At 39.9% G+C, this 23,974-nt stretch overlaps 1 protein-coding gene across 8 annotated transcripts in view; it reads left to right on the top strand.

Moving 5' to 3' along the window:
• The window catches only part of VTA1 (vesicle trafficking 1), a 94,911-nt gene that overhangs the window by 46,086 nt on the left and 24,851 nt on the right, over positions 1-23,974 (top strand). For all 8 annotated transcript variants that reach the window (XM_037842932.1, XM_037842935.1, XM_037842933.1 and 5 more), the window contains exon 5: positions 14,944-15,052. In XM_037842932.1, the coding sequence (XP_037698860.1) occupies positions 14,944-15,052 (109 nt within the window). The remainder of the gene's footprint in view (positions 1-14,943; positions 15,053-23,974) is intronic.

The following is a 23,974-nucleotide window of genomic DNA, read 5'->3' as shown; positions in this document are numbered from 1 at the left end:
TTCTCAGACTCTCTGTCATAAAGGTGCAAAGGTCCAGCTGTTTTTAAAAATTTCCAGTCTGTTGCAAATTGATCATTTCATGAAATACAAGTAATAAGTGAGTTTTTAGAAAAATGAAACTTCAAAAAGACATGCAGTAGAAACCTAATTTGCTCTAACTTTTCTAAATACCCTGTTGCTGCGTATCTTGTCACAAACTTGGGCCAATTTACCAACCAGCCGATTCTGGGATCATCTCTGATGGGTTCCCTCAGAGGGAGCCCCTGGGTGCCCTGTGTGGGTCCACCCCGGGACTCTCCTTGCTTGAGAAATAGGGCTGCCCAGTTCTGGGGTGGGAGTGCATGTGGAGCTGGCTGTGAAGGGGGTGGTCTGTCACAGGTGTCCCTGTGCACCATCCATGGATGACGTGGCTGACAGCGGAAGCCGTGGTGGGCATGCTTTACACAGTGCTGACTGAGAACCCGTGCAGAGCAGCAAGCCCCACCTGAGGACAAGGCAGGGTTCTGTTCGCACAGGAGACCACGTGTTTGCTGCTCTCACTGCACCGGACCACCCCTTCTCAGTACCCAGCACAGTATAACTAATCAGATGAATGGGAGGGTGGTGGTATCTCTCTTCATAAAGTAGAAACTCTCTATGTGTCTTGTTTTCACTTCTGTATTATTATTGCCGAGAACAGAGTCTTGCACATAATAATCACTCCATTAGTTGTGAACGAGTAGAATATTTTTACATTCAGGGTGGTTCAATGTGGCAGAATCCCATCATGCCATTGCGTAATTGTTTAACTTTGGACAAGTTATTTGACTTCTGTTAGCCTGTTTCCACATCTGTAAGATGACGAAAACTATAATATCCCCTTTTTTGAGTTGCCATGGAGATCAGGTAAGAAATGAGCATAAAGCCTTTAGCAAAGGCCCTAGCAGATGGGAGGTCTTTTAAAAGATGTTTGCTCTGGGGTGTTGGAGACACTTCTGATACTTGCAGGGAGATTAAGGAGACCCATTAGGAGGCTGAACTGAGATTTTAAACCAAAGATTAGAGAGTATGATTGGATTCAAGAAAATATGTTACTTTTTCAGCTAGAAAATTAGTAAATGTATTAGATTGAATCATATGAAGTTGCTGGTATTGGATCATTTTTGACCTACAAAAAAGAAATTTCATATGGTCCAATCTAAATGTTAATTAATCTGCCCCTGTGCCAGTTTGTATATATATTGTCCCCCAGAAAAAAAGCCATATTCTTTAATGCAGTCTTGTAGGAGGGACGTGTATTAATGTTGATTAAGTTGGAACCTTTGGATTAGGTTGTTTCTGTGGAGATGTGACCCACCCAACTGTAGGCGATAACTCTGATTAGATTATTTCCATGGAGGCATGGCTCTGCCCATTCAGCATGGGCCTTGATTAGTTCACTGGAGCCCTATAAAAGCTCAGACAGAGGGAGTTCACAACTAGTTGCAGCTGAGAGACGCATATTGAAGATGGCCGTTGGAAGCTGACACTGATATTTTGGAGAACGCCATTTTGAAACACAGCCTGGGAGCAAGCAGACGCCAGCCACGTGCCTTCCCAGCTAATGGAGGTTTTTGGATGCCATCAGTCATCCTTCGGTGAAGGTACCTTATTGTTGATGCCTTACCTTGGATACTTTATGGCCTTAAGACTGTAACTGTGTAACCAAATAAACCCCCTTTATAAAAGCCAATCGATTTCTGATATTTTGCATTCTGGCAGCATTAGCAAACCAGAGCTGCCCCCATTCCTGATTTCTGCCTTGTGGCCCAAGTCTGAAGTATAGCTCTATTTTATAACCGTGATAAACCATGTTTTAATATGTTGTAGTGCACTAATTTCAGAGAGGATATAAGCAGGTGCATGGAAATTGTAATGGGAACTGTCCTAAACTGATGTCTTATATATTATATATTGGATTAAATAGATAGGCATTGTGTGTTGTTGTCACTGTTTTAGGAGGTCTAATATGTGCAGAGTTTGAAAAGATGTATAGAAAGAGAATGAGGAAGAAAAGACATTTAAAGAAATAATGACCATAAATTATCCACATTTGGTAGAAAAAAGTTACAGATCCAAGGAGCACAGTCAAACCCAAGAAGATTAATACAAAGAAAACCATACCTAAGGACATCATAGTCAAATCACTGTAGTCCACTGATAAAGAGAAAATCTTGAACGCAGTCATGGGAAACAGTACAGATTAACATGTTTTGAGGATGTTTGCCTTATCCAAAAAAAGAAAAAAATAAGAGTCCAGAAGACAATGAAATGACAAAGTTCTGAAATAAAAAGAAACGCAAAAAACAGTCAGCTCAGAATTCTATACACAGCAAAGCTGTACTTCCAAAATGAAGGTAAAATAAAACATATTTTTAGGCAAACAAATTCTTTGCTACCAGGTCTGCACTGAACATCTAAGAACAGCTAAAAGAAAGTTTTTTAGTCTGAAGGAAAATGATAACAGTTGTAAACTTGGGTTTATAGGAAGGGATGCAGTATACAGGAAATAGTAAAATGTGGGCATATATAAAAGACTATATATTCCTTCTTTTCTTTAAAAGATGTATGACTAAGTAAAAATTATTAAAACTATGCATACATATTTGGTAAACTCAAAAGAAGGCAAGAAAGAGGAAAAGAGGGGTACAGAAACAGATGTAACTTACTGAAAGCAGTTAGAAATTTTAGGTCTGAACACAAGTATTTCGATAAATACTTTAAATGTAAATGGACTAAACACTCCAATCCAAAAGTAGATTTTCAACTAAATAAATCAACCCCTAAATATACAGTTTATAAAAGTTACTCTTTAAATACAAAAACACAAGTATTTTGAAAATCAAAGGATGGAAGAAGATATTCCATGCAAATACTAAGTAAATGAAATCCCAAGTGGCCATATTAATATAAGACAAAATAGATGTTAAAAGATGTATTACCAGAGGTAAAAAAGAGGACATTTTGTAATGATTAAAAGGCTCAGTTTGTCTAGAAGACGTTACAGTAATAAACCTCTGTGTACCTAGTAACAGAGTCTCAAACTATATGAAATAAAAACTGACAGAAATAAAAGAAAAATATAAAAAAGTATAATCACAGTTGGAGATTTTACACTCCCTCTCAGTAATTGATAGAATAATTAGTTTAAAAAATCAGTAAAATTAGAAGAAATTTTTAAAGACTGACCACACCAAATGTTGGCTAGAATGTGGAACAAATGAGAACTTTCATGTATTGCTTTGTGGAAATGTTCAATGTCATAACCACTTTGGGAAAATATTCGGCAGATTTTTTATGAAGTAAACACACACCTACCATTTTACCCAGCAATTCCTTTTCTGGGTATTTATCCAAGAGAAATGGAAACATATGTCCAGAAAAAGACTTGTTCAAGAGTGCTCAAAGCCCGAAGCCAGAAACAAGTCCACCAGTAGGAGAATTGGGAAACAAACCATGGTTGCTACCCAGACATAAGAAGGAATTGACTACTGATACACCCTGCAACTAGATAGATCCTGTATCATTATGCTGAGCCAAAGGAGACAGGAAAGATTGCATCCTGCTTGATTCCCTTCATATGAAGTGCCACAATAGACAAAATAGTAAAAAAGTTAGGAAAACTGGCTCTGTGGGAATGAACATAAAGGAACTTCCTGGGGAAATGAAAATATAATATCTTGATGGATTGGTTTAGACAGGTATATTTACTTGTCAAAACTCATCAGATTATACTTTTGAGATGTATACATTCACATGTCAAGGTGTATAAATGTTACTTAAAAAAAAAAAAAAAAAAAACCACCAGCCAGTTAACAAATATTGAACTATGTAGGTAGTAGGATGGGGTTTTTTTTGGCTGTATAAGTTGGCAGTTCTGAAACTAGTTTCTCTGTGTTCTAGGATTTAACAAATGAGTAAGTATATTAAGGATAATGGGTACCATCTACCCCATTATTGGAGAAGGAGTTAACAGATATGGAGTGAGAGAAGACGAGAACGTACTCTGGTGTCAGACAGGGATTGGAGGTGTCAGAATCAATTCATGCTTTTAAATGTATGCGATTAGAGAAAAAGAATAAGATATGTATATGTAGCTTATGGGTCTGTACTCTATATGGATGTGTGTATATAGTATGTGCACTTGTGCGTATATATGCATATAAACGCACGTGTATATACACATGCTGTATATATAGGTTCCTCTCTTTGTATGGTGAGAAGATCTGGAAGCAATGATGCATGAGTAGCAAGGAGCACCAGTGGGGTTCTGAATACTGCTCTTCTCTAAAAGGAACCACAGCCCTTATAGAAAAACCTGAATCTAGGGCTGGGCCAGGGAACGTACTAGATGAAGCCAGACCTTTTTGTGCCAGAAAGTAAGGAAGTTCTCACGTGATCATAGGGACATGTTCAAAGGACCCAGAACTCGAAAGGGTTTCCACTGGCCAAATCAGGGTCGCTTTGAGCATTAAAATAAGAATGATAGTAATGTTTGAAAACTCATTGAAATACATGAATAAATGAGGGAAGAACAGAGAAGGCTGTTCTTTACAGTAAAATTTTAACGAATAAAGAAAGAATAATGATGTTAGAAATTATCAGGGGGTTAAAATGTGATGAAAAGCAGAGTATTTAAGTCTCCAAATGTCTTCCCACAATTTGCTTATTAATACCAAAGGAGAAGCCTATCGGACACCACTTCAACCAAGTCGTCAAACTCAGCACCACCAGCACTGGGACAAACCAACATCGTGTCCCTCCTCATGAAATGAGGTTAGAAAGGCACACGTCACCTCTGTGGTATTCCTGCCAAAAGTACGTAACCTGAAACTAATCCGAGGAGACTTCAGACAAATCCAAATTGATAAACACTCTACAAATAGATTGGTAGTTTTGTAAATGTGAAGGTCAAGAAACACTGAGAAAGTTTGATTCAGATTAAAAAGACATGACAACTAAATGAAGTCTGCTCCTAGATTTGATCTAGACCTGGGAGAGAAATAGCTACAAAGGACATTATTTGGGCAATTGACAAAATTGGGACTGTGGATTAGACAGTAGTGCTAGCAAGTGTTAAACTTCCGGACTTCCCTAACTTTTGGGTATGAGATTGTCTTTGATCTTAGGAAATGCACACACAAAGAGTAAGGAGGCACGGTGTCTCCAGCTTTCTAAAAGTATAGAAAAACAATGTGCATCAGAGAAGAGTAAGGAGAGAGTTGGAGAATCTAGGTAAAAGGTATATGGGGCATGCCTTGTACTTATTCTTAAAACTTTTCTGTAAGTTTGAAATTGTCTAAAACAAAGTTGTTCTACAAAACTGTACTTAGTTTTTATTTTTTTTTAAGATAATTAATGTTGGATTTATTTTCTTACCCCAGTGGATTAAACAATAAACAATCATTGTCCATAACTTTTCTGGAAATTTTTTTGACTAATTGGAATGTACATTCCCAGGGTTATAATAAAAATATTGTTGTTAAATGTAAGTATTTGTGTATGAAATTATAATTATGATTTTGGTACACTTTTCTCTCATTTTAAAAACTGGTTTTATGAAGTTCTGGTTTCTTTGAGAAATATAAAATTTATATAAGAATAAAATTATTCAATAAATCTCCATCAGGAAATACTTGAAACTCAGATTATAAATACTTCAGTATTTGAATCATTGTGATAATGACTTAGTCTGCCATCTGTTTTTCAAATATTTCTTACTATATTATGTCCTAGTGTTCTTGGGACTTATAAAGAGCCCTTGTTTATAAAACTGGGGAGGGAGAATTGAGGGGCCAAAGGTATAATGACTCACCTAAGCCTAGTGAGTGTTAAGTGTGGAGACTGCTGCTGTTTCCCAGAAGTGATGTTACCACCATGTTAGAGGCTACTCATCTCTTTGAAAATGGTATGAAAGCTCTGGATTCTCTCCCATGCACACGTGAATGCAGTTTTGCTTATCATTTTGGGGTTTCACCCTATCTCCTGATCCTTCCCTGAAAGCTTGAGTCAAACTGTACAACTCAAGTTTAATGCCCACATTTACTCCTTAGCAAAACATATTTTACTCCAGGTCAGTGTTTTTATGGTGTGGTATCAGGGGAGCTGATTTCAGAATAATTTGGGGTATTTTGATTTAAAAAAAAGAAAAAAAAAACATGGATTCTAGAGTCTACTCTCCATTCATTCATTCACCAAATATTTGTTAGGCTCTACTGTCACTGTTCTCAGCACTAATACTACAGCAGTGAATAAAATCCCTGTCCTCATGGGAATCACATTCTCGTGGTGGAGACAAATGACAAACATGAATAGTACAGTATGTCAGGTAAGTGCCATCAAGAAATAGAAGGTAGGAGTAGAGGGGTTAGCTTTAGGGTGGTAGGGGGGGGCCTCTCTGAGAAGGTAACATTTTAACAAAGCCTTGAAGATCAGGGAATGAATCATGCAGGGGTTCCCAGAAGAGGTAAGAGGTTCTGAAACAATATAGGCTACCTGTTGTGTTCATGAAACAGCAAGGAGGACAGTATGGCTGAATCAGAGTAAGAGAGTAACAGAGTGGTAGGAGATGGGGTCAGAGATGAGGGGTGCGGTGCGGAGGAGGGTTCAAACAGCACATTGGTAAGATTTGACTCATATTTTTAAAGTATCATTCCTTAACCTAATGGGCAAGAGTGGAACCAAATTCTTAGTCACCAGAATTTCTCAGAATCAAAAATTCTGGCTCAATAACAGAAGAAGATAGCGGCATAGTGAGGAGTAGAAGCTAGTCATTCCCCCTGGAACAACTAATAAACAACCAGGAACAACTAGTAAATAATCTGGAATGACTGCAGGGGGACAAACGTGACCATCCACTCATCATACACCAGCCTGAATTGGGAGGAATTCCCGAGATCACAGCATAAAATCTGTAAGTAAAAACTGCAGATCCAAGCCATGAGCCCCCTCCCCCCACAGCCCAAACTGCAAAGCCTTGCGGTGCTAGAGAGTAGCTCTCTCCCAGCAAGCAAATATAGCTCAGCTGAGCCCCAACTGGGGTTTTAATTAGCAAGCGTGGACCGTTCAATACAAGCTATGAATCCCCAACAAGCAGACAGAGGCTTTTTTGTGATGACTGATCTTGGAGAGCCGGAGGGTGGCTGCAGACTGGCCCTGAAGGGGGCTTTCTGTCCCTGTTTCGGCTCAGTGGAGAAGGCCTCAGCCATTTTCAGTTCCCAGCACTCTGATCAGACAAGGGTGGAGATAACACAGGCAGAGAAACTATTCAAATACTAACGACCTCTTCCTAGGGGTATGTCTTCCCTAAGAGGAAAGAGGTGTTGCCAAGCTCTACTACCCACCTTCCATTCAGAACCAGACCCCAGAGCCTGGGGGAAAACAGCCACAGGCCACACCTCCTTACACCAGTCTGGAGTGACAGGCTGGCAGGCACCACCTGCTGGGTGGAAAAGCACAGTGACTTGAGGCTTCACAGGGTGTATCAATCTTCTAAGACACCCTCAGGGAAGCAGGATACTATTCCCTCCTTCCAAGAGCTGAGCCCGTTCTGGTCTGGGAAAACCTGATTGGTGTAACCAAGGAAACCAGATGTCTAACAAACAGAAACTACAACCTACACTAAGAAAAATGCAGTTATAGCCCAGCGAAAGGAAAAAACTTACATTTCAACTGAGATACAGGAATTTAAACAACTAATACTAAGTCAGTTAAAAAAGCTTAGGGAAGATACGGCAAAAGAGATGACGTGTATAGTGAAAACACTGGGCATACATAAGGTAGAAATCAAAAGTTCGAAAAAACAACTGGCAGAATCTATGGAAATGAAAGGCACAACACAGAGATGAAAGACACAATGGAAATATACAACAGCAGATTTCAAGAGGCAGAAGAAAACACTCAGGAATTGGAGAACAAGGCACCTGAAAGCCTACACACAAAAGAACAGATAGAGAAAAGAATGGAAAAATATGAGCAATGTCTCTGGGAATTGAATGAGGACACAAAATGCAGGAATGTAAGTGTCATGGGTGTCCTAGAAGGAGAAGAGAAGGGAAAAGGGGCAGAAGTATAATAGAGGAAATAATCAATGAAAATTTCCCAACTCTTATGAAAGACATAAAATTACAGATCCAAGAAGCACAGTATACCCCAAACGGAATAGATCTGAATAGGCTTACGCCAAGGCACTTAATAATCAGATTATCAGACATCAAAGATAGAGAATCCTGAAAGCAGCAAAAGAAAAACGATCCGTCTCATACAAAGGAAGCTTGATAAGACTATGTGTGGATTTCTCAATAGAAACCACGGAGGCAAGAAGGAAGTGGGTGATATATTTAAGATACTGAAGAGAAAACCCACCAACCAAGAATCCTATATCCGGCAAAACTGTCCTTCAAATATGAGGGAGAGCTTAAAATATTCTCTGACAAACAGACAATGACATAGTTTGTGAACAAGATACCTGCTCTACAGGAAACACTGAAGGAAGCCCTGCAGACAGAAAGGAAAAGACAGGAGTGAGAGGTTTGGAAAACAATTTTGGGAGGTAGTAGCACAGCAATGTAGGTATACTGAACAAAGATGACTTGTGAGCACGGTTGAAAGAGGAAGGTTGGGACCATGTGGGACCCCAGAACAAAAGACAAAGGATAAAGACTGGGACTGTTTAACTCAGGGAACCCTAGGGTGCTCAACGATTGTAATAAAAGGAGCAAATATGTTTTCACACGAGGTAGAACAAATGAATGTCAACACTGCAAAGTGTTAAAAATAGAGTGGGATTGGGGGGAAAATACAGTCCATGCAAGCTATGGACTAATTAACAGACACTGTATTATGCTTCCTTTAGCAAAGCTCAGTGTATATGGGAGCAGGGCATAGGGGAAGGGTACGGGAGTCCTGGCATTGGTGATGTTGTCTGACTCTTTATTCTATTTTAGTTTAATGCTGTCTTTCCTTTGCTTGCTTTCAAGCTGTCATGTTCTCTCTCTCTCTCTCTCTCTCTCTCTCTCTCTCTCTCTCTCTCTCTCTTCTTTTGTCTCTCTACCTTCTTTGACTCTTCCTCCTTCTTTGTGGAAGAAATGGAGATGTCCTTATACAGATAGTGGCAACAGTGCTGAACACATAAATACATGACTATACAGGGAACCAACAATTGTTTAGTTAGGACGGAATGTATGGTATGTGAACAAAACCATCTTAAAAAAAATAGGTTGATGAAGAAACCTTGAGGGCACTGTATTGAGTGAAATAAGACAGACACATAAGGACTAATATTGCAGAGTCTCACTGTTATGAACTAATTATAGTATGTAAACTCAGACATGAACTATAAGTTACCAGGATATAGAACAAGGTTAAAGAAGGGGGAGCAGTTGCTTATCATGAGCAGAATGTTCAACTAGGGTGAACTTAAACGTTTGGAAATGGACAGAGGTGATGGTAGCACATTGTGAGAATAACTAACAGTGCTGAATGGTGCGTGAAGGTGGTGGAAAGGGTAAGCTCAGAGTCACGTATCTCACCAGAAGGAAAGTTGGAGGTTAAAAGATGGGAACATATAAAACAGTGATTCTTGTGGTGGACAATGTCCATGATTAACTGTACAAATATTAGAAATCTCTGTCATGAACTAGACCAAATGTATGGCACTATAACTAGAAGTTACTAATAGAGCATATAGGAAAATATATATATACCTATTGCAAACTATATACTACAGTTTGTAGTATTTTAATATTTTTTCAACAGTAACAAATGTACTATACCAAAACTATGAATCAATAATGGGGGTGGGGGGTGGATTTGAGTTTCCTTTTTTTTCTCTTTATTTCTTTTCTGGAGTAATGGACATGTTCTAAAAATTGAAAAAAAAAGTTGTGATGATAGATGCACAGCTGTATGATGGTACCATGGGCAACTGATCATACACTTTGGATAATTGTATGGTTGTGAACAATCTCAATTTTAAAAAAATTGGCTTTTATGAAGCAAAATGAGTAAATAAATAAATTCTGGCTCGAACCAGAATTTGCAGACGACAAGGTGAGAAGTTCTGATGTGTTTAGAATGTAGAGCAGACAGAATTTTAGAGATTCTTTGATGGAGTGTGAGAAAAATAGAAAACTTAAAAAGGACACCAGGGTTTTTGGCTGAACTGCAAGTATGGAGTTGCCACTTACTGAGGTGGGTAGACTGGAGGAATGGCTTTGGTGGGGGGAGACCAGGAGTTGCTTTGCACAGGTTGAGCATTGAGACTCCTGTTGAGCATGCGAGTGGAAGGGTCTCCTTGGACATTTGTCTCTGGGTTCAGAAGAGAGAGGTCTGAGCAGAAGCATGGGTGCTCTTTCAAGCCACTGGACTAGATGAGGTCTTCAAGGTGAAGTGCAAAAAGGGAAGACAGGAAGTCTGAGAACTATTCTCAGGACACTCCCAACCCTCGGGGATGAGAAGGAACAAAGGAACCAGTAAAAAGGACTGGGAGGGGGCGTCCTGGCATGTGAGAGGAGAACCAGGACACCAGTGAAGCAGCGGGCCTCCAGGAGGGGCCAGGAGCAGCTCTTCATGCATAGGGAGTGACATCTGCACATTGGATCGGCAGTGCAGAAGGAACCAGTAAGTCTTGACAAAAGCAGTGGTGAGTAGGCTCAAGAGAAAAGAGGGGGAGAATTGGAGACTTACCATGATAAGGCTGTCTCTTTGAAGGTAGCTTTTTTGTATGCTCATAGAGAATGATTTATATCAGAATTTCCGTGGTTTGTGCCAGCGATTTATATTTTTTCCTTGCATCATCTGGTGATTCTTCTATACACTAATGCTTGAGACCTGAGCTCCAGCTTATGGTTGGTGTCTTCTAACCAGCCATTCTTCAGCGCAGCCAGAGCAAATGATTTAACAAGGAAAGGAAAACACTCCACTGACTCTAGTGGCCAGAATTTGCAGTTGTCATTGATTCCCAATCCAGTTACAAAACAGGAACTTAGAGGCCAGGGACAAAAGTAAAAGTTCTTTTTCTGATTCCTGTTTCCCAGAAAGGATGTCTACTTAGCCAAAAGGAGGCAGCATGTTTTGAAAATATTGACATCTTGAAAATTTCCTTTTACAATATTGTTTAATGTCTATCACCTTTTATTTTAAAGAAAACAAAATGGAAAAGTGAATTAGTTTTGAGTTACAACTGCCAAAAATTTCTGCTAAATATTATAAGCACCAGTTTGCATGGAGGGGGTAAGTTGGAAACAGCGTGAAAAAAGAACCAAACCTAGGTGTTGCTTTATCTGCTTTGGGGAAATATTTAGAAATCTGTTTACTAAAATGATCACATCACAGCTTAGACAAGTGTGCTTTAAACTCTGTAGTAATGAATGAACCAAGAATGGTATAAGTTCTCCACATCATTCATACTATGAAGTTTTGGAAAGAGCCTTCTTATGTCATAGCAAGTTGATCAACTCCCTAAGGGCAGAAATAATGTATTCACTTATTTTATATATCCCATACTGTCTAATGGAGGGTCTTAATCATTTAATAGCAGCTATTTATTGGACCTAAAAGATGTTGAGGTTAACTGTATCTTAGATTTTCTCTGAAAGAGAACAATTTTAAGCTGCTAAAAATAAAAGATCGGTAAACTACTTCATTAATTTTCATTGCAACAATGCAGGCTAATAATGAGCATTTAAAAATAGCGTTGTTCTGCAAGCACCAAACCCAAGTGAATGTGCGCACCTAGAGACCATAAATTTGTAAACCTGCAATCCCGACTGTTGAGGATTTTGAAAAATTAAAAATAATTTGGAAAATCCAGTACTTTCACATGTTCTTTGCTCAAGGAATGGAAGAAAAAAATAGTTGAAGCGTATGATACTTCTCTTTTTATAGGTTGAAAACATTCAAATATTGGAAATATCAAATTGGCCTACCTAATTATATCATTAACTTACTTGAACTTCCTAAAGCTAATAGTCATTATACTGCTACAGAAATAGTTAATCTGTATATTGAACAAAATACTGTCCATCAGAATCAATCAAGCCGTAATATATTGGAGACATGTTTAAGAAGACTTTAGACTGTATGTCCTGCTTCAACTTCATTTATATCTATGGAACCAAATATTTGTTGAACGACTGATCACAGAGCCTAGTGCTCTGGTTATAAACAGCAGATAGGTGTAGACCCTGCCTTAATGAGCTTATATCGGGATGGGGGGCACTTTATACACAAACATATATAAATATGTAATTCTAACTTGTGATATGAATAAAGGAAGGGATAAGAGCTCGATGAGAGGATTTTTGGGGAGTCCTGCCTTGATTGGGGAAGTCAGGAAAATGTCTCCGAGGAAGTGGCATTTGATGAGCTGTGAGGGCCGAGTTGGGTAGGAGTTGGCTAGGTGAAGAAAGGGACAGAAGCAGGGGAGCATCTTATGTGGGCATTGGCACATTTAGGGACAGAAAAGGTGCTGGTAGAGCTGAGTGGTGGTGAGTGGGGATGAGGGCATGGGAGGAGGTGGGCAGTCAGGAATAAGGTGGAATAGACTCTTGTAGCCCAGGTGAGATTTGTATTGTATTTAAGTGCATTGGGAAGCCACTGAAAAGATTTAAACAGAGGTGAGACCAGGTTGATTTACATTTTAGAAAGATCACTCTGCTTTGAAAATGGGGTGAAAATGATTTTGGGGTGGGGGGGGCAAGAATGTAAGGAAGGAGATTAGGGGACTGTTGATTGAAAATGGGGAGATGCAGACAGGTTCAACATAATATCAGAGCCTAAATCAAGATGGCAGAGTCGGTGAGGAAGTGGGTGGAGGGGCAGAGGAGAAGAGGGAGGTGCTGACGACCCCTCAGGTTTCTGACTGGGAAGCTGGGCGAATGACGTTCCATGGGGGAGAGCGGTGAGGGACGAGTTGAGTACAGTTTGGAACAAATTAACTTGAGTTGTGTGTGAGGCATCCAAGTGGAGATGTCACAGTGTCAGTAGATGCTTGTCTGAAGCCAAGCCTGCTGGAGACAAATTTAAGAACAACAAAGATAAAGATAGAACATAAAGGCAGCAGAGCTTGTGTGGAGATGAGGAGTCAGGATGCTGGCAGGCATCTGGTAGGACCAGTGGGGACAGGAGCTCGGTGTGTGAACCCAGAGGGGAGGGAGGGTGAGCTAACACGGAGAAATGCACGTCGCCCGAGTGGCTGCCTCCGTGATCACCACCACATCTGAGTGGGCCCAGTGCTTCCAGCCCTTCCATCTGCTGCAGAGAAGTTAGAAATTGGGATAGTTCCATGACCTTCCCAGTGTTTAAATGTGGAAACATAATTCAGATTTTAAATCCTATATGCGCCCGCACTGATTGGGCCCACGGGCCTGCGGTCTTTGCTAGGACAAGGTGCTACAAGATTATTTGGAGGTCGGAGAGAAGATGAGCAGCCCGAGGAGACGCCGAGAGAAGGGAGGGTGGGAAAACCAGGACCAGGGCAGCCCTCCCGGCAGGAGGCGTGGTCCGACAGGGGCTTGGTGAGGGGCCGAGAAGTGTCCCTTGGGTTCACCAGTGTGGAGAGGCTGGGGGACATCCAGGGAGACCCCCATGTGCAGGGCTGCCCGCCTTTGTGTTCCTGGCAGGGAACAGAAACGAGAGAGGGAAGAGGGAAGAATGCCCCACGGAGTGAACTGAAAGATGCAGAAGTGACATCCTGAACTGTGGACCCCTCTTTTGCAAAGACTGTTTATGAGGTGGAACAAAATATGGGTGTACCTGGAGGAAAGTGGGACTCACCGTACAGAGCAATTTCTAAAGTGAAATATGTAAGAGGAATGTTTGATGAGAAATGGAAATGAATTGTGAGCAAACAGTAGCTTGGGAGTTACTTTTTACTTAGGTTCCTATACACAGCTTCTCTGTAGGCTATAGGACTTTGGGAATTTCACATTATCAGATATTCAGTCAAGTACCTGGCCCAACCCTGCACTGGGGCAATAGACTGTAGACTGCTCTGTGTCCAGGACGGCTGCTTGCAACCCTCTGACACTGCTTGCCCTCTGAGCCTTAATTTGCACACACGTTGCTTGGGGATCTTATTCTGTTTCAGATTCCGGTTCCCTGGGCCTGGGGTGAGCTTGGAAATTCTGCATTTCTGATAAGCTCCCAGGGGATTGCTGTCACCGCTGGCCCAGGGTTATTGTAATTATCGGTTGAAAATATGAGCCAAAAATCCTTTGCAGATCCAGAATTCTCAAGTTTTATACTTGTATCTTTTAAAGTAAAATGTTGTCTTAGTTTTACAGCACATAGCAGAAATCTTAAGGCAGGGAAGAAGAGGAGGCATCTGGCAGGTTCTTCAGTGATGTTTCATTTCTTCCTCCAGCAACACTGAGGTGTTTTCTCTTTCTTGAAATCCAGGTGGCTGAGGCTCCGAGCCGAGTCTTCCAGCGCAGGCTGCGGGTCACATTCGCCAGCTGGCAGCATAGAGCTTGTTGAATCTTTTGCTTTAACCACCACATCACCTTAGGTTTCCTTTTATTCTCACAGATTGATTATACATCTCAGCCTTTTTTTTCTTCTTAGTAAAAATAGTTGGAGCTGTTGTTATCTTTTGAGTTTAATTTTAGAATCCCTCCCCTGTGCATAAGAGTTGTAAATCTTGCTGGCAAGGCATTCCCATCTTTCCATTGCAGACCATTTCTGAAAGATGAGACCCGAGAAGAGAGCTGCACGGTGCCGAGGAAGCGCCTGCCCGTGGGTCTCTCTGGCCCTCAGCCTGCTGATGGGGTCCAGCCACGGGGCGGGGCGGCCGGCCTCCCTCCCAGAGCTCCGCCTGCAGAAACGGGTCCGTCGCAGCACGGAGTGGGTCATGCTACACGTGTTACTTTCATTTGACTACTTTACCACAGTCTACTATTAACATGTAAAAATACTCTCTTTTAGAACATGAAACACAGAAAGTATGCACGGTGGAAGGCAACCTACATCCATAATTGTTTAAAGAATGGAGAGACGCCTCAAGCTGGACCTGTGGGGATGGACGAAGAGGATGGTGCGTACTTGTTCTCAATAAAATTGTTCCATAGACTCGTCATTGCCTGGTATATTGTCATTCACAGTTTGCAGGAAGGGATAATCCTCCATCAGGTCCAGAATCCCTGAAAACCAGGAGTAAAAATGTAGGGACAGAGATAGTAAGTCCAGTATGTGACATCTGCCCTTGTCAGCACAGTGGCTTGGCTATGTGCGACTCGTACGTTTTCATTCCTGCACAGGAAAAAGGTGGTCCATTTTGAGTTTACAAAGTCCCTCCAAATCGCAAATAACATAGTGTTTTTTAAACTATTTGAGATTTTTTTGAGTAATAATGCAGTCACATGGTTCAAAATTAAAGCATATGTTAAAAATATAAAGTAAGATTCATTTCTATCCCTTATTTCTAGATCCTAACAACACCCAAGGAAGTAATTATTGGTTTTAGTTCTTTCTATATCCTTCTAGAGATTATTTTTTATGAACTTACAAGCAAATAAGAATATACATCCTCCCTTTTTTTAACACAATTGGTTATATACGTATTGTCCTGCACCTGGCTTTTTAATTATTATTATTATTTATTTTTACTTAATATATATAGGAAATTTTTAGCATCACATAAGTGGATTTTAAAAATGTAATCATGAAAACATGAAGATCTCATTATTTCACTTGGCCTTTCAATTAATGTGTGATGCAAAGGGAAAAGAGAAATATTTTTCACTTGGCTTTGTTTATTAGACATGTAGGAAATATACTGACTGTTACAGAGACAACATTCACTCTTCTCTGAACTAAGAAAATTCCAAATGATTCAAAAATCAGCCACTTCATCACCTCCTGCCCATTGCCACCCCAGTTGCTGCAGATGTTACACCTGAATCTTCATTTTCATTACTGTAACTCAGTAGTTGGAGTCCAGAAAACCCAATTGCAAAACAATGCCTGTGTGCTGTGGTGAGGATATGAAACCATAGGGCCAGCCCCACAAGGAGCAGGCAGGGAGTCCCAGGGTCCCTCCACCACAGCCACATCCACTTGGGGTCTGGCTGTGGATGGACACCGCTTGTGACCTTGTGACGGTTTTTTGCGTTGGTTTCAGTATTGATGGGGCCGAGTCCGAGTTCTGCAGGGGGCTGGAACTTTGTAGACAGCAGCCAAGATTCCAAAACTGTCTGGAGGTGTCGCTGCCTACTTAGCCTTATCTGGCCAGTTAAGCTGGGAATATTAAGGATACAGAAGCCTCAACACTTCCCTCCTCCTCCCCCTCCTCCTCCCCTCCTCCTCCCCGTCCTCATCCCTACACCCACTCCTTCAGGAAGCAGAGGACTTCAGCCTGCCCATTTTAAGAAAGGGTGCAGCGTGGAAGACAGGAACCAGTCAGTTAAACCCACACTTGCATTACCACGCTCATCATCACAGAGTTTCGCTGTATTGGAGTCAATTTCTGGACCTTCTTTTCTGACCCATCAGTCGTCTATCAGTTCCAGGCTGTTTTAACTAGAGAGGCTTCTGTCAGGGGTCTTGATCGCTGGTAGTTACTCCTGCCTCTTTGCTCTTAATCTTCAGTTGTTCTAGCTGTTCTTCAAAGAATCAGCTAGGATAGTTTAGGTTGAAAAGGAACCTATTATTTTTACTGTGATCACATTAAATTTATCAAGTAATTTACTTATAATTGCTATTTGTATAATATCCCATCTTCTAATCCAAAAACATGGTGTGTATTTCCATTTATCCAGATCTCAGAGTTTTTAAATTTTTTTGTTTCTTTTTACATTTCTTGCTAAATTTAGTCAGGGAAATTTTAGATTTTAATTGTTACTGCAAGTGGAAACTTTCCATGCCTTCTAATCAGTTATTTGAATATGTGAAAATTGCTGATTTTTGTATAAAAATTTTGTGTCTACTACCTTACTTACCACTGATACCATTTGTAATGGTTTCACTTGATTTCCTTGGTTTTTAAAGGAATGCAGTGATATCATTCGTATATGTTAGGTGCTTTTCCTCCTCCCTTCCACTTTTATACCTCTAATTTCAGTCATCTGCCTCCAAACTGATACTTCACATAAAATTTAAAAAACAGTGGGTGATAGTGGGCATTTTGGTATATTTCTAACTTGAATGGAAAGGCATCTGGTGTTTTCCCATGAAATGTGAGGCTGGCTTTGGAGTGAGACAGAAAGAAATCTCTATCCTTTCCTAATCCTTGAGGTTTACCCTATTCCATTTTGTTATACGGCTTCTCAGGATCTGTGAACATGATCCTCTAACGCAGGGGTCAGAACACTTTTTCTTAAAGGGTCAAATAAAACAAATTTTAGGCTTGCCGGCTGTGAGGTCCTTGTTGCCACTGCTCAGCTCTGCTCTAGTGCAGAAGCAGCCATAGACTGCATGTCAGCAACAAGCATGACTGCTTTCCATAAAACTGTTTACAAAAACAGGCAGCCAGTCAAGTCTTTTCTTCCACCTATTGATATAATGAATTCCATTAAAAATTTTCCATATATCTATTAATTTAATAGAATTCGTTGGAAGATTTCCTAATCTTGAACTCTTTTGCATTCCTGTCATAAACTCCACATGGCCATGATATGTGGTTTTTTTAAATTATACTGTTGGGTTCTTTTTGCCCCTTTCTGTTTTCATTTTGAAATGTCCCTCTTTGTCTCAAGTTATGTTCCTTGTCTTAAAATATATTTTGTCTGCTAGTAATTTAGCCACTCCAGCTCTTTTATGGTTATCATTTGCATGCTGTATCTTTTTCCATCCTTTTATTTTCCAGGTATTTGTGTCTGAATCCAATGTTCAGTCCAATCCAGTGTGAAAGCATATAGTTGGATCTTGCTTTTCTCATCTTTTCTGGCAACGTCTGCCTTTTGGTTAGAGGTTTAGGCCATTCAAATGTAATGTCATTATTGATATGGTTGGATTTGTTCTATAATTTGGCTCTTTTTTAATACATTTTTCCTCGTGTTTTGGTTTCCCTGTTCCTCTTTTTTCTGCCTTCTTTTTCAGTATATGATTTTATTTGTTGCTGTTATTTTCTTAGCATTTCTCTGGGGATTACCATTTTCATCTTTAACTTGAGCCCAAAAGGCCCCTGTCGTCTCTGATCCATCCATGAGATTTAAAGAGCACATGCCCAGCTCAACCTGTGCTCAGGTCCCCTTCTGCTCTCCACCTGCCGTCTCCCTGGGGTCAGCCAGGGATGCGTGGGGACCTGTTCAGCCAGCTGTGGCTTCTCACACAGTAGCAAAGCTGGGCCTCCCTATTCATTTCCTTCCAGGGTCACTACTGTTAGCTGAAAAAGCCTTGGATTTTCCCTCCTGCCCCAAATTGAGTCGACGTCCCTCTTGATCTATGGTGTATATGCCCTAGCATTTTAAAGTCCTTTAGAAGCATAGGTCATTATGCAAATACTTTGATTGCAGAGAAGTCTGGGAAAAGAATGCATCATAATTCCTACTACGCATTTTTGAAAGAAAAGAAACCTTGTTAAATGTTTTATTGTTGTATCTCTTTTCTCCATTTATTTCCTCTTATGCTTTTTATTCCTTTAGTAAGAATAGAATGCCCCATATAGCTTAACTAATCTTAACTAGGATTTTCTTTGTTTATATTTCATAAATTGTTCTACCTCTCATGCTTATACTGTTGTAGTGACAGCAGCATTCTTTATGAGGTCTAACCATGAGTTTTGTGGAGATTTCATCACTACATTCAAAGTTACTTAGGTTAAAAAACAAAAACAAAAAACCTTACCAGAAATTTTATGCTTTTATGCTTTTATGTTTTTCCTAGTCAAGAACAAAGTCAGAAGGTAAACCCTTTTTTAAATGCCAAATTCCAAAACCGTTATGTTAAAACTTTGGAACCATAATACTTGTGAAATGTTTATTTCCATAAATAATGAAGTTTATTTATTAATGATACTTCGTTCCAGTGTATTTTTTGCATTTAGAGTAACAAATGGCTTTTATACATAAAATCCTATCCTCATCAAAGGTTTTGTAGTTTTTGATGCTTTTGATTTTATGCCTATGTCAATTAATTCTGGGATTTTCCCATTCATGATCCAGGTGCCAAAACCAACACTTTTAGACAGCTGATGTTTTTTGTGGTGCATTAAATCTGTTCTTTCATCTCAAAGATAAGTACATCCATGAGAACTTGCGCTAGGAAGCAATCACTTGGTCCTGTAATTTCGTGCCAGTCACCTAAGCTCCCCACCAGTCACTTTGTCATAGATGAGGAAATCCTTTAAGTCTAAACCGTAAAAGGAGTCTTTTATTTTTTTAATCTTTCAATTCAGTAAAAAATATATTTCAAAGTATTTTGCTTTGGATCAACTAAACTAGGTAGTAAATTGAAGAAAGATATGGACCATGTGTTAAATGTCTTTGTGCCCTCTCTCCCCTTCTGTCCTTTCAGTACTGTATCTCACTCGGGCACACTGATTGCATAAATAATATTTAGGTTCATTTGAATGATGTTTAGCCTGTTTCAGTGATCTGTATATTGCTTACAATTTTTCATAAGAACATTGAGTTGTCATTCTGCACAGATGGCATTCAGATAAGCACAAGATTGTCTAAGTATCCACTGACAAAATACGGCACTATGTTGTGTATACCCATGTATCATTTAGGAATGAGTGGGTGACACATAAGCACATGAAAAGATGCTGAAATCTTTTGTCATTATGGCCAAGCAAATTAAAACCACAAGGAGATACACTATATACCTACTAGAATGGCTGAAATGAACAAGCTGACAACACGAAGTGCTGACAAGTATACTGAACTCATATATTGCTCATGGGAAAAGAAAAGGAAAAGAGTTTGGCAGTTTCTTATAAAATTAAATGCATACTTATCACAAGACCTAGCAATCCTAGTCCTGGTAGTTATTTACTCAAGAAAAATGCAAGCATGTTTCCGCCAAAGACCTATACACAAAAGTTTATAGCCACTTTATCTGTCAGTTCCCAAAACTGGAAATAAAACAGAGGCTATCAACTTTTGAGTGGATCAAAAAATTGTGGACCATGTGTATAGTGGAATACTACTTGGCTGTCAGATGCAAGGAGCAACTGACGTGCACTAGTATAGACTAATCTCAACAGCTAAATGAAATCCAAAAGGCTACATACCATGTAGTCATATTTATGTGACCCCTTGGAAAAGGCAGTGCTGTCAGCACAGAAGTCACTTCAGTGAGCTCCGGGCATGGGGGGAGGACAGTGAATACAGAGGGGCATGGGGGGGCGTGTGGGGGTTGGCGGGAACACCCCTTATGGGGGCCATGGTTGTGGGTGCACAGCTGTATAATTTATCGGAGCTGGACACCTGAAGAGCATGGATTTTACTCAGTGTAAATTATTCCTCAATAAACCCAACATTAGAAAGAATGAGTGGGGAAGACAGGAAAACCTTTATGTTTTGTTTATTCAGAGGACTATTTAGGATTTTGTAACATTGAAGTTTTACATATGAATACTGCGTGTCAGTTGTTTTGCGGTGTCTCACCCAGAGATCTGAGCTTTCACACAGCATTTCAGGTTAATGTTTGGCTGTCCCTGAAGCACACTTCATCATTTGGCCTTGTTTAGCCTTTAAGCAAACTGTGTCCTATAGAATGTTTCTTAGAGTAATTTTATGTAGAAAGCACCTTGCATTCATGTAGTGCCTTGAGGCTTTCAAAGTATTTTCACATATATATCCTCATATCCTCAGAGTGCCCACAGAGGTAGGCTGTGCTATTCCTGATTTACAAAGGAGGAAAGCGAGGTTCGGCAGGGCGTTGGGCCTGCCCAGGCCTAGAGAACCACGAAGGAGCCAAGGACATAAGCCACATCTTCTTACCCCAAGTTCTGCATTCTCTCCGCTAATGCTGCAGCACTGATGACTCCCTAGGAAGGTGCTCGTAAGACACGACTGTATTCCTGGGTTATTCGTCACAGCCATGGAGCAGGATTTCTCTAAACTCTGTCACCACAACTTCATTTCTCACTTTTTTCATTTACAGTATTAGAATGTTGCACTTACTTTCTTCTGGATATTGAACATAATTGAATGAATACTGAACATAATCTGTCAGTCCTACTAATGACAAAAGTACTAGTCACTTCCAATAATCTGAAATCCGTAGCCTACCAAGATAGACCTCGCCACTGCCTGGCACTGACCTCCTTTACAGTGTTATTTCCTACTTCCGTCCCCTGCATAAACCCTTTATGGCAGCGACAGAAGTTAAGAGTCAGTAAGGTATCTGCACCTCTTTCTTTAACTAACACCACCCTTCCTAATGCATCATCTTCCTTTGCCTGTCTTCTAAATCCTGCCACATATCATTTACTCCGCGTAACTTCTGGAGGTAGGTAGGCCTCCCCATTTATAGTTGGAAAATGAGGATTTAGAAAGAATAAATAGCTTGTCCAAGCTCTGATAACTAGCTAATAGAGCCAAGACTCGAACCCAACTCTTTAAAATTCTAAAGTCTATTCTCCCACCTCTTTGGAGTTCCACCTTTCTTTGTTCATCATTTTAGCAGACGCATTTTTTTTTTCCTCAACCAGTTTGACATTAAATAACAAGCCTTATTTGTATTTTTCTTGTGCACCAAGCCTTGTAAAAAAACAAAAAGGTGTCAATCCACATGAGAACCCCTAGTGTGACCTTCTCCCGCTAGCCTGGTATCTGCTTGTGAGGACATGTCACACAGAGCCCTGGCTGTGAGTCACCCCCAGCCCTGCTCTCTCACTGCTGCCTCAGAAATGCCCTCTGCTCTGCAGGGGCGTCAGTAAGGCTGCATGTGTGAGAAAAGTCTTTTGAAACCTTGGCTTGTTTTTCTTTTTAAAATATGTGCAAAGCATACAGGTAATAGGAAATGCAATCCTTCCTCTTAGTGTAGCATCGTGTTCTGTTGGGTCCTTTTTTTTTTTTTTTTTCCATTATCCCTTACTGTATCTTTTGGTATAAAAGATAATTGTGTTTAACAAAAATCTAGGTTTCTGTTCTGGAATTGAATTTCTAGTACAATCAGTAGAAAATAATAGATACTTTAACTTGGTTAATCCAGGTTCAGAACAAAGGCATAGTATATTTACTTTTCAAAACAATGCTGTATGGAATTAAGTCACCATATTGTTAGAAACTACATGGCAAGTCCATATTATTAGTACAAAAAAGTGTTCTGAGAAAAAAGTGCTTCAACTGCAGTGAATTTTATTAACATTCAAATAGATCAGTATCTGGTTTCCATGGCTTGGTTTTTGAGTGCCAGCTGTATACCACACCACCATGCCGTTTGAATAAATACTACACAGAACTGGTGATGTAAAGAAAATGGAAAGTAGTTGAAATTATTGAAACCACTCCTTTTACATAGCAACTTTGATCAAATTTCAGATTTACAGAAAAGTTGCAAGAATGGTATAAGAAACGCCCCTATACCTTTAGCCCAGATTCAACTTTCTCTCATTCATCCATATCCCCTCCCACCACCTCCTCCTGCTGCTGCTCCACCCCTCTTCCTTTTCTTTCTCTTCTTCTTCCTCTTCTTTCTCCTCCACTTTCTCCTCCTCTCTCCCTTCTACATTTATTGAAGTGATCATATGGTTTCCTCCTGTATTATGTTAATAATACTTTGGTTGCTTTTCCATTGTTAAACCAGCCACTCACTCCTTGGTGAACTCCATTTGGTAGTGATGTATTATCCTTATAATATATTTTTGAATCTTCTTTTCTAAGTATTTAAAGATAGCAGTTTTTCTCTGAGCACAGGTTTAGCTACACCCCACAAATGTTGACATCATTCATTGCAAACTATTTCTAATTTTCTGTGTGATTTTTTTTCCTTGATTATTTTGAAGTATATTGCTTAATTTCAAAGTAATTGGGGGTTTTCAAGATACATTATTGTTATTGATTATAAGTAAATTTCATTTTGTGCAGAGAACATACTCTGCAAGATTTCAGTATTTTGAAGTTTCAAGATTTGTTTCATGGCACAGCATATAATCTTTCTTGGTGAATGTTCCATAAACATTTGAAAATAACATTCTGCTTTGTGAATGTGAAACATAGGATGATGTTAAAATCCACTGCTGTGTCGGTTTTTCTTGTTGTGTCAATTTGCTTCATTGATTTTGAAGTTCTGTTATTAGGCACATGTACCTTTATACTGTATATTTTTCCATTTGTTTTCTATTAGTTCCATCTGTTTTTGTTGTTGTTGTTGCTCTCTTACAGTTTTCACTTCTAAAGAGTTTTCCATCTTTCATTCATTATGACTATATTTTAATTTATGACCTTGAACATATTTATAATAGCTGCTTTACAGTTCCTTTCTGCTAATTTCAATATCTGGTCTGTAGATTGCTTTTTCTCTTGACTGTGGTCACATTTTCCTTATATTTCTGTATTTTAGTGATTTTATGGTTTATAACTTGTTGTAGCCACTCTGGATTATGTTACCTTCCTCTGCGAAGTCTTGATTCTTGCTCTGGCAGGCAGTTAACTTACCTGAACTCAAACTCTGCCCATCCTTTCACTTACAGCTGCTGTTTTCTATAGGGTCCCCTGTCTTTTCTGGGATACCCCCCTCCTCACAGTCCCCTTCCAGCTGTTCTGAGATCCCCAGGCTCCTTCCTCTGACTCCTCAATCCAGTAAGATGGTGGCACTGTCGAGTCTGAGGTGCCCAGTGTGGTCCACACTGTTGGCTGCTGTTTACTGCATGCCCTCCTTTACATTATGTATTTACTCTCAACCTCAGTGTCCTCACCAGGCAACCACTACTGATAACACCTCCCCTAGTGTGTGACAGTGCTGTGGGAGCGTTTGTGTCTCGTGCCATCAGCATCATAAGCCTCCTCTTCAGTCCCTACATGCAGACGCCTGCCTGTCTTTCAGGAGCAAGCTCAGATGCCATTTT

This window comes from Choloepus didactylus, chromosome 7, assembly GCF_015220235.1.
Source record: "Choloepus didactylus isolate mChoDid1 chromosome 7, mChoDid1.pri, whole genome shotgun sequence".
Classification (NCBI taxonomy): domain Eukaryota; kingdom Metazoa; phylum Chordata; class Mammalia; order Pilosa; family Megalonychidae; genus Choloepus; species Choloepus didactylus.
The sequence above is the reverse complement of the archived record's forward strand: the minus strand, read 5'-3'. Positions and strand labels throughout refer to the sequence as shown.